The following is a 14,224-nucleotide window of genomic DNA, read 5'->3' as shown; positions in this document are numbered from 1 at the left end:
CTTGAAAAGTTGATATTCCATGATAATGGCTTACATTTAATGAGTAAATTAATACTATGTATGAGACACTGCACAATTTCACCTGCATTCTTCATGTAATTATTACAACAGCTGTATGAAGTTAGGTTATATGATTGCATCCTACAGATTAGGAAATTGAGGCATGGAGCTAATAAGTAGTTGCTTAAGTTCACAGAAACTGAGGTATATACATAGTTTGTCTGATGGCATAGTCTGTGCTCTGAACAACTATGCTGTTTGAGAAATGTTGATTTAAAGAAATAAAACTATTTTTGTTATTTATATCTTGGATGAGTTAATATTCCTTAATAGGAATTGTTTAATAACACAATCTGTATTTTAAAAGAGGAAAATTCCTTACATATTCTTAACAACAGTGAAGGTCATTCCTGTAAGTTATGAATGATTGGGCATTATCACATATTTTTGCTATGATATATTTTAAAAAGTGAATTTCTATTAATTAGGCCACATATCAAAAGCATCAATTAAAGCTGATTCTTTCAAACTCACACTTAGTGTATTCAACTGAAGGTAACAAGAGTTGATGCCTGTATTAATCCTTGTTTGTGAAGTCTCTTTAAATATTTCTTCAGGGCCAGCTCTTAGAAGGGAACCCATTTGTCCGACAGAGACCCTATTTGCATAAAGAATGAAGGTTATTTCTCAAAATGTAGGGGTTACCTACTTAAGGCATGCATCTTCTAAGAACAGTAATAATCATTTTCTGTGCTGACTCTGCAAGATAAAGAAAACCTCTTTCCCAATTCTTCTCTGTTCCAACATGTCACTTTCTTTGTGACTTTTGAGGGGACCCTAAGGTAAGAGAGGAGAGGATCTGGAGATCCTGCCTGTATTATTTAGGCCAGTGATTCTCAAAGCGTTGTCCCTGGACCAGCAGTGTCGGCTGCACCTGGGACCTTGTTGGAAATGGAAATTCTCAGGTCCCACCCCGGAATCTACTGAATTATACCCTACATTTGTGGAGCTCATCACCCAGTCTTTTAACAAGCCCTCCAAGGGATTCTCAAAACTAAAGTTCAAGAAGCAGCACTTCAGAATGTGTTTGTAAAGTTTCCACAGAAATCTGATTATGTCAACACACGTGTACAAGTATGTTGAAGTTTTATGTGAAGGAATAAAGCTATTTCAAAGGTTATTGACTGGATAATCTAAATTTCCATTCTATTTTCTTCTTCATTAAAAACATTTTGTCTACTAAAATTTTATAGGATGTAATGAATCCCCTTTAAGGACATTTGTGTTAGTGATTTCAGAAGAAATTTAATGCAACAATAACCTAAACAGTACAGGAACAGCAAGTAAATATCAAGGGCATAGAAGCTTATAATAGAATAACCTTACTCTATGAGAAGGTATTCTAAAACTAGAAACTATTCAATTCCTTGACAATGAACTGCGGGAAGATGCATGGCATTCTTTTCATGTTTATCTTTCCACTCTCTTACTTCCCAGGCAGGCATATTTTCAATGAGAATGTTTATTAGGAAGGATTCATTATCAGAAGTTTGTTGTTAGTTTCCCTTTATTGTTGCCAGTATTTTTAATGATGAAGTAATTCTATTCCATGATTAATAAATGAAGCAAAAGAGACTATTGTCTTTGGTGTAAATTATTTTGATAAAGGGAAAAAGATCACAAGTTTAGCTTTCTGCTGCTGCTTCTTGTAGTAGAAAACTTTTGGAGTTCTTGCCCAATCCCTTTCTGAGAAATGGCTTTCTCACCCACAGTGCTGGGTCCAGCAGCCATGTTTGAAGAGCATGGTCCCACCTCCTATCTCGGGGGCAAAATTGATGGAATCAAATGGGTATTTGACCAAGAAAACCCATCTAGGGCTTCCCTGGTGGCGCAGTGGTTGAGAATCTGCCTGCTAATGCAGGGGACACGGGTTCGAGCCCTGGTCTGGGAAGATCCCACATGCCACGGAGCAGCTGGGCCCGTGAGCCACAACTACTGAGCCTGCGCGTCTGGAGCCTGTGCCCCGCAACGGGAGGGGCCGCGATAGTGAAAGGCCCGCGCACCGCAATGAAGAGCGGTCCCCGCACCGCGATGAAGAGTGGCCCCCACTTGCCGTAACCAGAGAAAGCCCTCGCACGAACCGAAGACCCAACACAGCCAAAAATAAATAAATAAATAAAGTAGCTATTAAAAAAAAAAAAAAGAAAAAAAGAAAACCCATCTATAGCTTTGCTGAACCAATCAGATCTGTCAGGATTTGCAGACTCAATCCAGTCTTGGGTTCTTGGATGGAAAGGTCACTTTAGGGTCAGGGCTTATATGGCCATGTGTTTATTAAAGAGAGAAGACCAGACTTTGAAAGGAAGTAGATGTCTGCAGAGGGAAACAGAAAGAAGAAAATAACTAAGCCCCCAAAAAGACAGAGAAAAGTCATTGGTTCTAATTTTCCAGCTTCCGGTTCAGTTCCTCTTGAAATGTGTCTGTCCTTCCCATCTCAGACATCCTCTGTAAGCTTCTTGCATCCTCCTCTTGGTGTCTGCTTGTTTGAGTAGGTTCTTTTCCATGCAGCCAAACATCTCCCAATCAAGATAAAGCTCTTTAACCCTTGGAATCATCCCAAAGGATTTTTTGTGTGGGAGAAACCAGCAAATGTGTCATCATTATTTTCTTATTAGCCATGTGCCTTTGTTTAAAATCCCTACTTTCTACAGCATGGCAGATCAGACAATCCTTGTATACATCACTGACTTTTTTAAAGATACCTTACTGTAACTAAAGATCACACTGATCTTGCATTGAGGTCTTATTTCAGTAGAAGACACCCATTTGTGCTAGTGAAACTATACACCCTTCTCATCCACATATGAAAACTTTTCAGTGTAATTTTTGATGCACAAAATGTCAGCCCTTAACACTTCTGAAATGGACAGATGCTTTGAGGCAATTTTTAGAGACCCGTTTCATTTGTTGTTTGTTTCTACTTCTTATCTCATAAATATCCCTACACAATATGAAAAAAATCACAAAGATCTAGATAAAAATTAGTGAAATCAGTAGGCAATAACAGTGATTTCAATTGTTTTTGTGGTGGAAGGCTGTCAAGGGACAGAGGTAACCATATCGTTCAGTGTTTACACACCAGCGAGTTGATACGGCATTCACTTTTTAAAATATTACCTTTACTTTTATTGCTTTTGAAAATGCATGTTGTCTACAAAGGCTTACTAAATCAGAGAATATTAAAGACGATGACCTCATACCTCAGAGCTCCTGTTTATCCTGTGAAGTTTTAGCTTTGTTACTAATACAAAGCCATCTGCCCTCCAGGTTTCCTCAGGCTGCTGGTTAGAACACTATCCAACACATTGTAAAACACGGTGCATCTCTTCAAGAAAGAAAAAAGTGTGCAAAACTCCTACTATATAATACTCAGAATGAAAGTGAGATACAGCTGCTTTAATCAGAGGTGAAAGATAATCCTGGGGAATTATTTATGGACAAAAGGCTTCAGGGAGACACACATAGTAATGGCTTCGTGTGGAAGGGTTGACTTGAACCCTTCCACTTCGTTCTGACTCCTCAAGAATGGTAGTCGATGGGGAATTTGGTTCAGTGCTGAGGATGGTAGCAGTGTATGTTCTTCCTCCTACAGACTTGCTTCTCTGCTGGACAATTGGTGGAGATATTTCTACAGAACAAGCTTCCAGCCATTTCTAAGGAGGACTTTAAGCAAATGAGTCCAGGAATCATCCAGCAATTACTGAGCTGTTCTTGCCATCTGCCCCAGGACCAACAAGCAAAGCTGCCACCCCCCACTCCGGAGAGTAAGTTCTGGTTCTTCACTCGGAGAGCTAATGCACACAGTGTATGCAATAATGATGGTGAGTGAAGGATACGTACCATATACCGGGCACTGCTCTAAGCATTTTACATTGATCAGCTCACTGAGTCCTTACACGGTGCTACCAGCTAGAAATTATTATTATTATCCTCACTTTAGAGATGAGGAAACTGAAGCACATAGAAGTTAAGTGACTTGCCCGCGGACACACAGCTGGTAAGTGATAGAGCTGGGATTCAAACCCAGACAGGCTGTTTTTAACCACCTATGCTATACTGCCTTTCAACGAATATTTTATATTTTGTGTATAACTTATATAAATCAAGTTTGTCCCCTGTATTTGACTCAAGCACGGACCAGCTTCGAAGTCCATAGTTGAGATGTGGCACGTTATATGAGAAAGAACGTCAGTGTTGGGGTCAGAAAGGCAGAGCTGAGTCATGCCTTCTTTCCCCAGCCAACTCTGTTGGCATATATCATATATCTTCAGCAATCTCTTTATATCCCAAGCCCGTCTCTCTCTCTGCACAGTGGGAAGCAGTGATATTACAGGGCTTCCTATCCATTTCCACATTACAGCTCACAGTAAAAATGAAGGCACATTGGGGTAAACCAGAGAGTCTGTTCTGGGATGGAGGTGACCAGTGCAAGGAGGTACCAGCCTCTGGGTTGTGGTTGGCAGTGTCAGGAAGTGAAAGGATCAATATTCGCACTCACCTGTGACCCATAACATCACTGCAGTAGGTGAGCACTGCTGTTAAGACTTCACAGTATACCAGTGAAGTTCCAACGGGCTAATGCGTACAAAAGTGCATTCTGTAAATTCAAAGCACCTGACATTTAAAAGGCAAAAAGAAAAACAGAAAAAAAAGTGGTGGCCTAAGAACATCTATGATGGATAGTAAAAATATGACATTTAACTATATTTAAAATATTACCATTGATCTGAGGGCCTTCCATAGTTTTCAGAACTGCTTTTCTTTCTCTTTGAGGTAGTCTGCAATGCCCATCATAGCAGAATTGTTCAGTTACTTATTTCTAACTCATAATGGATTCTACATCGAGTGATTCATTTGAAGATTGTGAACAAAAACATGCCAGGTCTATATATCTAAGACTCCACTTTTCTGAGAGGAAAAAAAGCTTCATTCAAAGTGAGCAGCTAAATAATTCAATACCTTGTGGTCAGAGATGGCTCAAAAATGGATCTGTATAACCAGATACCTCCCTGGCACGGGGTCTGGTTATACAGGCCAATTGGGAACAGGGTTTTGGACTGAAGAGCATGAAAAAAGCTTAATTCCCTTTTTAATGAACTTCTAGACCCTTCTAGGAAATAGTCTTCCTGAGAAAAATCCAAACAAGTCATACTCACTAAAGAACCTAGAAAAACACCACCACCCTCAATTTAAAATGTTGCTTCATATAACTAAAGAGAAAGGTTTGTGTTGTTGGCCTTTTGAAATTAAAGGAATGTAAGATGTTAAAGAGGGGAAGACACAGGGAGACATTATTAAGAACACAGTGTTCAGTACGCTGAAACTCAACCCCTAAGCACCACCTTCAACTGAATTTCCAGGAAAGAATGCCATGGCCGTGTAGAAATCGTTTCAGACCTGTTCAAAGGAGCTGCTCAGGATTGGTTAAGAATTTAGTTGGTAGGTCCAGTTCTGTTGTAAGGATGGGAAAGATTTATATCAAATCTGACTCCAATCAAGATGCCATGACACTATGTAGGGGACTAGAGTAAGTCAGCCGAGTTTGGTGACCACGAAAGTCAGAGATTTTGTGGTTTTCAGACTGTTCTTGCCACACAAGAGCGGGTAAAACTGACTCACAGGAGACCTAGGAAGATTTACAAGCTCCCAAGGAATGAAACATCCTTTCTCTTCCAAAACCACACTGTAGCTGTCCTCAGGACAATGGAGAAAGTAGAAGAATTGAAGAACTTGAAACTTTGCCTTTTGCCTGGGAAATGTCAGCCCCTAATTTGTCCTTGTTGAGTTCCTGACATTTCCTGATCTTTTGTAGCCAACATAAAAATGTGGCAACTTTGAACTTTATTAGGCACCCAGGTGCTCATGTTAAACTTCAAATGTCTTTAATTTATCTGTTAGTCAAGAAGAATCACTTTCCCACTGAGAGTCTATTTGTGGAAGAATGGGATGTGAAACTTGGTTAAATATCTCTAGGGATTTTTTTTAACAACATAGGTATTAAATTAGAGCAAAATAAAACCTCTAGGCAGGTGTATGATCATTCCAGACTATTTCTGTTATTTTTTTTTCATGTCGTAAAAAATACATGCAATTTACCATCTCAACCCTTTTAAGTGTAGGGTTCGGTAGTATTGAATATTTTCACATTGCTCTGCAACAGATCTCTAGAAATGTCTCATCTTGCAAAACTGAAACTCTGTATCTGTTGAACAACAGCCGTTTTATAGATTTCCCTAGCAGCAAAGGAGTAGCGGTGAGAGTGGGAAAAATCAAGGTGTGAAAGTTTTTTGCCTCCTCTGAGTACACTACCAACTTTATTTTAATGTTCGATCTCTGTATAATTTAGAGCTTATAATTCGATAAGGGTCCTCTTCACATCACAAGCCTATTGTCATCTTACCAGCTAGTGTCATTCACATGACCTACTGTGGAGAACGAATGTCCCAGAAAAGCATAAGAATGATGAGAATGCAACATCTTCAATTATAACACATTTTAAGATGGTAATTTCTTAAAATCCACAATGGGCTTTAAGTGCAATAGTATGATAGCTGAAATTGTTTGATTTTTTATCCATCTGTGGTCATGAAAGGAAATGATAGTTTAATTTTGTAATTACCTACCTTCATTGTTTACAAACCATTTGGCCTGACATTAGTAACTTCTAAGTTGAAACAGAGTATTCTCTCTGAATATCTGCAACCAAAGGAAAATGGTGTGTGAATATTGTTTATCCCCAAATCATATATACTTGACTCTGAAAGCCATTTCTTCCTCTTAATCTTTCTCTTTCCTTTCTTCCTTTACCCTTTTATTTCTTCTCCCCTCCTACATATTTGTTTCTGTTTGAATAATTGTAAAAAATTGCACTTTCTGAACATTTAAAAAATCTAGAAGCTTAGAAATACAGAATAAATTTTAGGGGTTATAAAAACTTACTGCAATAATCCAAAAGGTAGGCTGTCCAAATTTATATTATCATCCATTACACATTGACTGATCAGTTTTTACCAGCACAATCGCTCGTTTTAGTCACTGAGAATAATAAACACTTCTGACATTACAAATAATTTTGAGAATTTTTGTAAGAAAGTACTCATTTTGTCCACAAATATTGATCTACAATGGCCCAAAGTATATGCTCCTTCTGTGACATTGCTTCCTTGCCTTCAAAATGTTTCAGTGAAACGAAATGACAAATATTACCAGTGTCTGTCAATAGAGGTTATAGTTTAAAGTGAGAGAAATTATTTTCTTTGGGGGTAGGAGGTAAGCTAGCTCCTTGCTTGCTATGGTGATTTTTTTCATAAGGGGTAGTCAGGATAACTTCAAAGCAACGGAGTAATTTGGAGAAAGTCTTTTCTTTCTTTTCCTTGCAAATTAAAGCCTTGAAACCTTTTACCCAATATAGCACTCACAAAACGATTTTGTATCCCTATCGGTTATAGTATAGGCTGGGTTCTTCTAGCATGTTCGCTGGCAGAGGCCCTCACAGGGGCTCTGACTCTTTTGCAATCTCCTTTTGGGCTCAGAATACGGCTACAGCACCATGGCAGTAACGCTGCTCACGCTGGGCTCCATGCTCGGGACGACCCTGATCCTTTTCCACTGCTGCGAGGAGAACTACAGGCTCATTTTACAGCTGTTTGTGGGTCTGGCTGTTGGGACACTTTCTGGGGATGCTCTTCTGCATTTGATCCCTCAGGTAAGCGGCTGTTTTCCGTTTCAGATGGAGTGTTGCTAATTTCTCTTTACTCTGCGCCACTGGAGGTGTTTATGCAGAATTTCACAGTGGCGTGGGTGCATAGATACAGTGGCCAGTGTTTTCCTTGATAATCAGTATTATTTCCCCAAAGCCCTGGTAGGAGTAAAGAGATGATTAATCATTAGATCCACCAGGTTATTCTTATATTTTTAAAATTTAAAACTATGTGATCAGATATGGATTCCTATGAACAAAAGTTCAGGAAGTGTACGTATCTATAAATAAAAACGAATGGGCTATAAGATGTACTGGTTTTTCTCTGGTGGCCCCCGGCCCTCATCAGATCCATGCTCCGCTCTTCTCTGCTGTCTTTTCTGCCCCTGAAGGTGGCACCTCCTCAGCTCCCTTGCAGGCTGGACTGTTGTTTGAGTTCCCCCAGTGGGTGCACGACAGAAAAGCCAGGGCAGGAGGAGAGAGTGGCAGGGGTATCTCTTCCCCACTCCCTCCCTCCAGCACTGGTTCTAGAAGCAGCTGATTACCCACAGTAATACACCTCCTGCAGGAGACCTCCTCCCTAACTTCATCTCCCACTGAGCTTCAGTAATTGAGCTTCAGTTATTTCCAACCTTTGCCCTTTGCCCTTTCAGCCCTAAGAGTGATAATGGTTCCCTGGGGTTGCCAGTTTCCGGGTGTCTCATTATCCCTCGTTCATACCCTTGACACTTGCCCACACCTCTGTCATAGCACCACCATTAACCTCTCTTCGTTTGAACCATCAAAATGAATTTCTCTTTCTTGCCCAACTATTAGCATCTAGATTTCCTTTAAGAAACATGCAATCTCCAGGAAGCTGGCTCTTTGCTGAAGTCTTCGGAGGCTCTTTGTTTGTCAGAGATGAAAGGATTAGGACCAGAGATGCAAAAGAGTTCAGGGAGGCGGGTCTTCAGATGAGGTTATGTATCCCTTCTGAAATCTCTTATGGTAGATAATGATGAGCAAATGATTTCCCCCACCTCTCACAAAGTCTGAGATGTTAAAATTTTCCACAAGCCTCTGGCAATTTCCTGCAGGGTCCCTCTTGTTGCTTAGAGGCTCAAAAGTTATTACATGTTCTGAAAATTGCAAAGTGAGCTTTGGAGAAATGAAACAAACCATTATTAGTTTTAATTTCCCTTATAATCTAATTTTCTGGAAATATTTCAGGGCTTACTGGCTTGAGGCGGTGGCCGAAACCTGTTTCTAGGTCATCGCAGTGGCTGCAGAGCTGTTCATTGCCCAGGATCCTGGGAAATAGCAACAGGATCTTCAGGCTGCCTGGGTCTCCCCGAGTGGGAGAGTACACAGCCCAAGGCAGCAGGGGTGGACGTTGGGGGGAGTGGGACTCTCCACCGGCCCTACAGAGACATATTACAGAGGGGAACTTAGCTGGGTTTCACTTAGAAGGCAGTCGCTTTACTTGAGGAAAGAGAGGAGGACATAAGTTATGGGAAGAGGAAGATAGATGCCGTACAGGTGGGGTGGAATGCTAGAAAAATCAGTGGTTTCTGAACGTGATCCAAGGCAAGTGTTTAAAGGTCTGCATGGAAATGAGAAAAATCCCACTGTCACGATTTCCTCTTTTAACTAGCTACATTGATTCAACTTGAAGATCTACATTTTATTCTGAAATTGTGAGGTTTTCCTCTGTTTTCCTTTCTGACACGACAACATCCTCTGTTTTGTGACATAATGGTAATTCCAAATATTAGGTGGCTGTCCTTTTAAGTCTTTACCGAAAGAAAGAGTGGACTAATGTGTATATGTCTTTAGTTATGTCCATACACTCAATGTGTATATGGAGATCCATACATATACTCACACATGTATACATATGTATCAATATGTATACGCATACGTACATAAATATCTATACGCTGTTTATATGAACATATACACATATAATTTTTTTCTTTTCTAAATGTAATGGTTAGTAATATCCTAAATATGGAAACCACTGAGCTATTTCTCAAACTGTCTTCTCCTGGGGAGGGAATATGATACATTATGATTTACTAGCTCACAAGGAATCATGAGGTCAACAAATGGATGAGACAACCAGTGGGATGAGTCAACTAGAGGAAAATTCCTAATGCTTTTCTAGTATCCTTTTCTGTCCCAGAGAGCTGACAGTATTGCTGGGCATACAGGATGCACTCGATGGAAAAAGTCCTTCAGGTGGATTTCTTACTTATTTGAACATTTATTAAAAGTTTTCTTTAATTGCTATGGGGCATGGGGAGAATAAACCCTGGATGAAATGTATCTTTATATTTGTTCTGGATATAAAAAACATTGATTTGTTATAAAGCATTGCTGTGCAAATTGGGATGGATTGAACTGGAAAAAAATTCAGCTAAAGGACTGAGATGTATGAAAATTTAGGCCACTTGCTGAAATAAGCTTAGGCTTTAGTCTTCTCATTAGCAGAAGCTTTTCAAAGTTGTCCTTTCTTTTTTCACATCTTATTTGGCCCTGATTAAATCATATAGTGGAAGTATTCATACATCTAAAAGCAAGCTGGGCTTTGAATGAATTCAGGTGTTGTCATGGGGTTCCCCAGAATGGAAATTGAATATATTTTCAACAGTGCACCTACTAAATAATATTTAAGTCATCAAAAGTTATTTCTTTCCATCTCTTTTCTTTTTAGGTTCTTGGTTTACATAAGCAGGAAGCCTCAGAGTTTGGACATTTCCATGAAAACAACGGCCATATTTGGAAACTGTTGGGATTAATTGGAGGCATCCATGGATTCTTCTTAATAGAAAAATGTTTTATTCTTCTTGTATCACCAAGTGCCGAGGTATATTTTAAATTTTGTTTATCTTTTATGTTAGGGCTTCATGATATTCTTCTTTTATTTCAGAAATACTTGTTCAAAAGTAATTAACATCTTCATGAGGTTGTCTATTTAAGGGATGGGACTCTGATTTCTAGGACACACAGATCATTCTGACTGAGAGCTTCCCTATAAGCATGATTATTAATTTTTCGAACATCTGTTGCTGGCCCATTACCATACTTATTACAACCTCCTATTTGACCTCCCTGGCTAGTTTAGAAACAGGAGAATATTTCATGTCTGAGAATGAAGGGATTTAAAGGCCTAGCTACCAATCTGTGTTTTGAGTATCTTTCTTAACCCAAAACAAATTAACAAGCAAACAAAAACTTTGAAAATTCCAAAAATTATGCATCGTTTTCTATCTTAAGGACATTTAAAATTATACAAACAAGAAGCTCAGGAGTGGGAATTCCAGCAAATCTTTTTTTCAGCTTGAATAATTGCTTTCATTGTGCCTGCATTTGATCAATTTCTACATATATGATGAAATGTAAAATGCAGTGTGGCTTATTTTTAGATTTTGTTTCTTCTTTGCTCTTATATATTACCCTATAAGAAAATAGATGAACAGTTTTGTGGGATAGTTCAAAACATAAATGCTTGTAAAACAAAAAAACAAACAAAAAAAAAACTCCAGGAGACTAAAGTAAACTTTCCCTACAAAGTCCTGGGATTCTGCAGTCTTCATGGTTTTCTACTTATTCCCTGACTTTCTTCCCATTCACATACTATAAAATGCTTGTACTCAGGGCAAACACTACTATCTGTTTTTTTTTTTTTTTTAGTCAGAAAACAAGTCTTTATTAATTTCTATTAATTAGGTATTGTAGGTATAAGCAGAAGCAGTATATGTTATAGTCATTTTCCTTGAGTAACTGATGCTATTGATATATTTTTTTAAACATCTTTATTGGAGTATAATTGCTTTACAATGGTGTGTTAGTTTCTGCTTTATAACAAAGTGAATCAGCTATACATATACCTATATCCCCATATTCCCTCCCTCTTGCGTCTCCCTCCCTCCCACCCTCCCTATCCCACCCCTCTAGGTGGTCACAAAGCACCGAGCTGATCTCCCTGTGCTATGCGGCTGCTTCCCACTAGCTATCTATTTTACATTTGGTAGTGTATATATGTCCATGCCACTCTCTCACCCTGTCACATCTCACCCCTCCCCCTCCCCATATCCTCAAGTCCATTCTCTAGTAGGTCTGTGTCTTTATTCCCGTCTTGCCCCTAGGTTCTTCATGGCCTTTTTTTTTTTTTTTTAGATTCCATTTATATGTGTTAGCATACGGTATTTGTTTTTCTCTTTCTGACTTACTTCACTCTGTATGACAGACTCTAGGTCCATCCACCTCACTACAAATAACTCAATTTCGTTTCTTTTTATGGCTGAGTAATATTCCATTGTATATATGTACCACATCTTCTTTATCCATTCATCTGTTGATGGACACTTAGGTTGCTTCCATGTCCTGGCTATTGTAAATAGAGCTGCAATGAACATTTTGGTATACTATCTTTTAAAAGACTACTATCTTTTAAAATATCAACACTTGTTTATTATCCTCCCTAAATTTATTCAAAAATTCTATTTCATGCATCAAAAATAAGGTGGTTTATGGATGGATAGAAGGATGGTAGATAGATGGGTGATAAACTAGGTGGAATAAAATGTCAATGGTAGGATCTAGGGAGTGAATATCTGAGTGTTGACATCACAGTGCGTTTAGCTTTTCTGTATATTTGAAACTTTTCACAATAGGTAGATTTTAAACAAAATTCTGTAGAAAGTTTTTCTGTTTTAATGAATGAGGGTTGTCCTTTGGCCTGGGGCCCAAGCTAGGGTACTATAGTAATTCAGGAATTAGGAATGCCAGTTTCAATCCCAACGCTTTCTTAAAAACTTAGGAATCCCACTTTCTCTAAAAATTTAGGAACTTAACCTCCACAAAAGGAGTTCTAATCTAACTAAGCATTAAAGACAATAATAAGATCCCCATTTATACACAATAGACTAGCATTCATGGACTGGAAAAACTAATTCAGAAAGCCAACATATCAACTTATGCATAATAATTAGAAATGTAACCAGATGGAAATGAGTGAAATAAATTCTGAACATTCAAAAATTATATTTTTTTCAGATGGTCCTTGGACTTGTCAGGGAACTTAAAATGAGTTTTAAGAACATAATTTTAAGATTCATGATATTGTGTAAAAGAAAAGGAATGTGAATATTTTAGAAGCTACAAGTACTTTAATTGGTGAATATCTTTCTGGAGATATTCATTTAGTAGTTATAGGGTACAATACAGTTTTGATGATCATCCTTTTGGTATCTCCATCAGAAAGAACTCACAATTTAATAGACAATATAAAATTACCACCGTTCATGCCTTTGTAAATCATGACTAGAATTTTTGAGGTTGCATTCTTTTTTTTTTATTGAAGAATAATTGATTTACAATGTTGTATTAATTTCTGCTGTACAGCAAAGTGACTCAGTTATACATACATATATGCTTTTTCATATTCTTTCCTGTTATGGTTTATCACAGGATATTGAATATAGTTCCCTGTGCTATACAGTAGGACCTTGTCGTTTATCCATACTATATACATTAGTTTGCATCTGCTAACCCCAAATTTGAGGTTGCATTCTTAAAGCATTTAGACTATGCATGATGTTTTAGGGCAGTCCTATGCCCTAAAACATTCATTTTAGCAAGTATTTATCCTGATGAAATTCTCCCAGTACCCTCATCCACCCCTTTGGCCAATAAGCAAAATGTTAAATAGAACTGTGGTACTGACAAAGGCTACACCTGTGTTCTTCTGGCTTCAGCACTAATTTTAAACCATCCTCATCCAGCAGGGCATGTCACTGGTTAATGGGCATATGGGACATTCCCACCATCTTGCATTCAACACTGAATCAAGTGACCAGTCAGGCAGAGGCAAATCTGCTTCAACTATCCAGTTGGTAGGTTACTGACCTGAAGTATTCTACTGATTTGATTACCTTCTTTCCTTTATTCCTTGATAAATAGATGAGAATCAGTAGGCTAGATAAGTATTAATTGAATCCACTCCTGATTTGCCTGTTCTTAATCATGATAAATCCTATTTGGAAAACTTTGCCAAACACCTGAAGGCTGTTTTCAAGGGTAAAATGCATTTTCCATAGATTCAAGTCACTGCTCTCTGCACCTCTTTGAAACACATGTGGATCAGATTGACATAATAAACATATCCTTAATCACTCTGTTTACAAGTTTTCATAAACCAGCCAACCTTGAGGTTTCTCCAGTCTGAGAAATCCTTAGTCATGACTAGGTGAGGCCAAATAAATGTTGAGCAAGGAATTAGTTAGAGGACCTAAGAGTGGAGGGTTCATTTCGTAACGCAGGAGAGAAGTGATTCTGTCCAAGGAGATGTCTCATAGTAAGTGCCTTCTGTTACACTGAGTTTTCCATAACAAAAATCTTCTGTGTGAATTCTCAAAACATAACCTCCATCAGGTTCAAAACAATAGTCCCATTTTAATTCTTAAAGTCATAAATAAAGGG

The 14,224-nt window shown here is 38.4% G+C and overlaps 1 protein-coding gene across 1 annotated transcript in view; it reads left to right on the top strand.

Moving 5' to 3' along the window:
• Window positions 1-14,224, top strand: part of SLC39A12 (solute carrier family 39 member 12) — a 70,768-nt gene that overhangs the window by 22,213 nt on the left and 34,331 nt on the right. The window contains exons 6-8 of the mRNA XM_007196405.2: window positions 3,653-3,824; window positions 7,593-7,765; window positions 10,455-10,607. Of these exons, the coding sequence (XP_007196467.2) occupies window positions 3,653-3,824; window positions 7,593-7,765; window positions 10,455-10,607 (498 nt within the window). The remainder of the gene's footprint in view (window positions 1-3,652; window positions 3,825-7,592; window positions 7,766-10,454; window positions 10,608-14,224) is intronic.

Source organism: Balaenoptera acutorostrata, chromosome 3, assembly GCF_949987535.1.
Source record: "Balaenoptera acutorostrata chromosome 3, mBalAcu1.1, whole genome shotgun sequence".
NCBI lineage: Eukaryota > Metazoa > Chordata > Mammalia > Artiodactyla > Balaenopteridae > Balaenoptera > Balaenoptera acutorostrata.
Note: the sequence above shows the minus strand (reverse complement) of the source record. Positions and strands in the feature narration are given on the sequence as shown.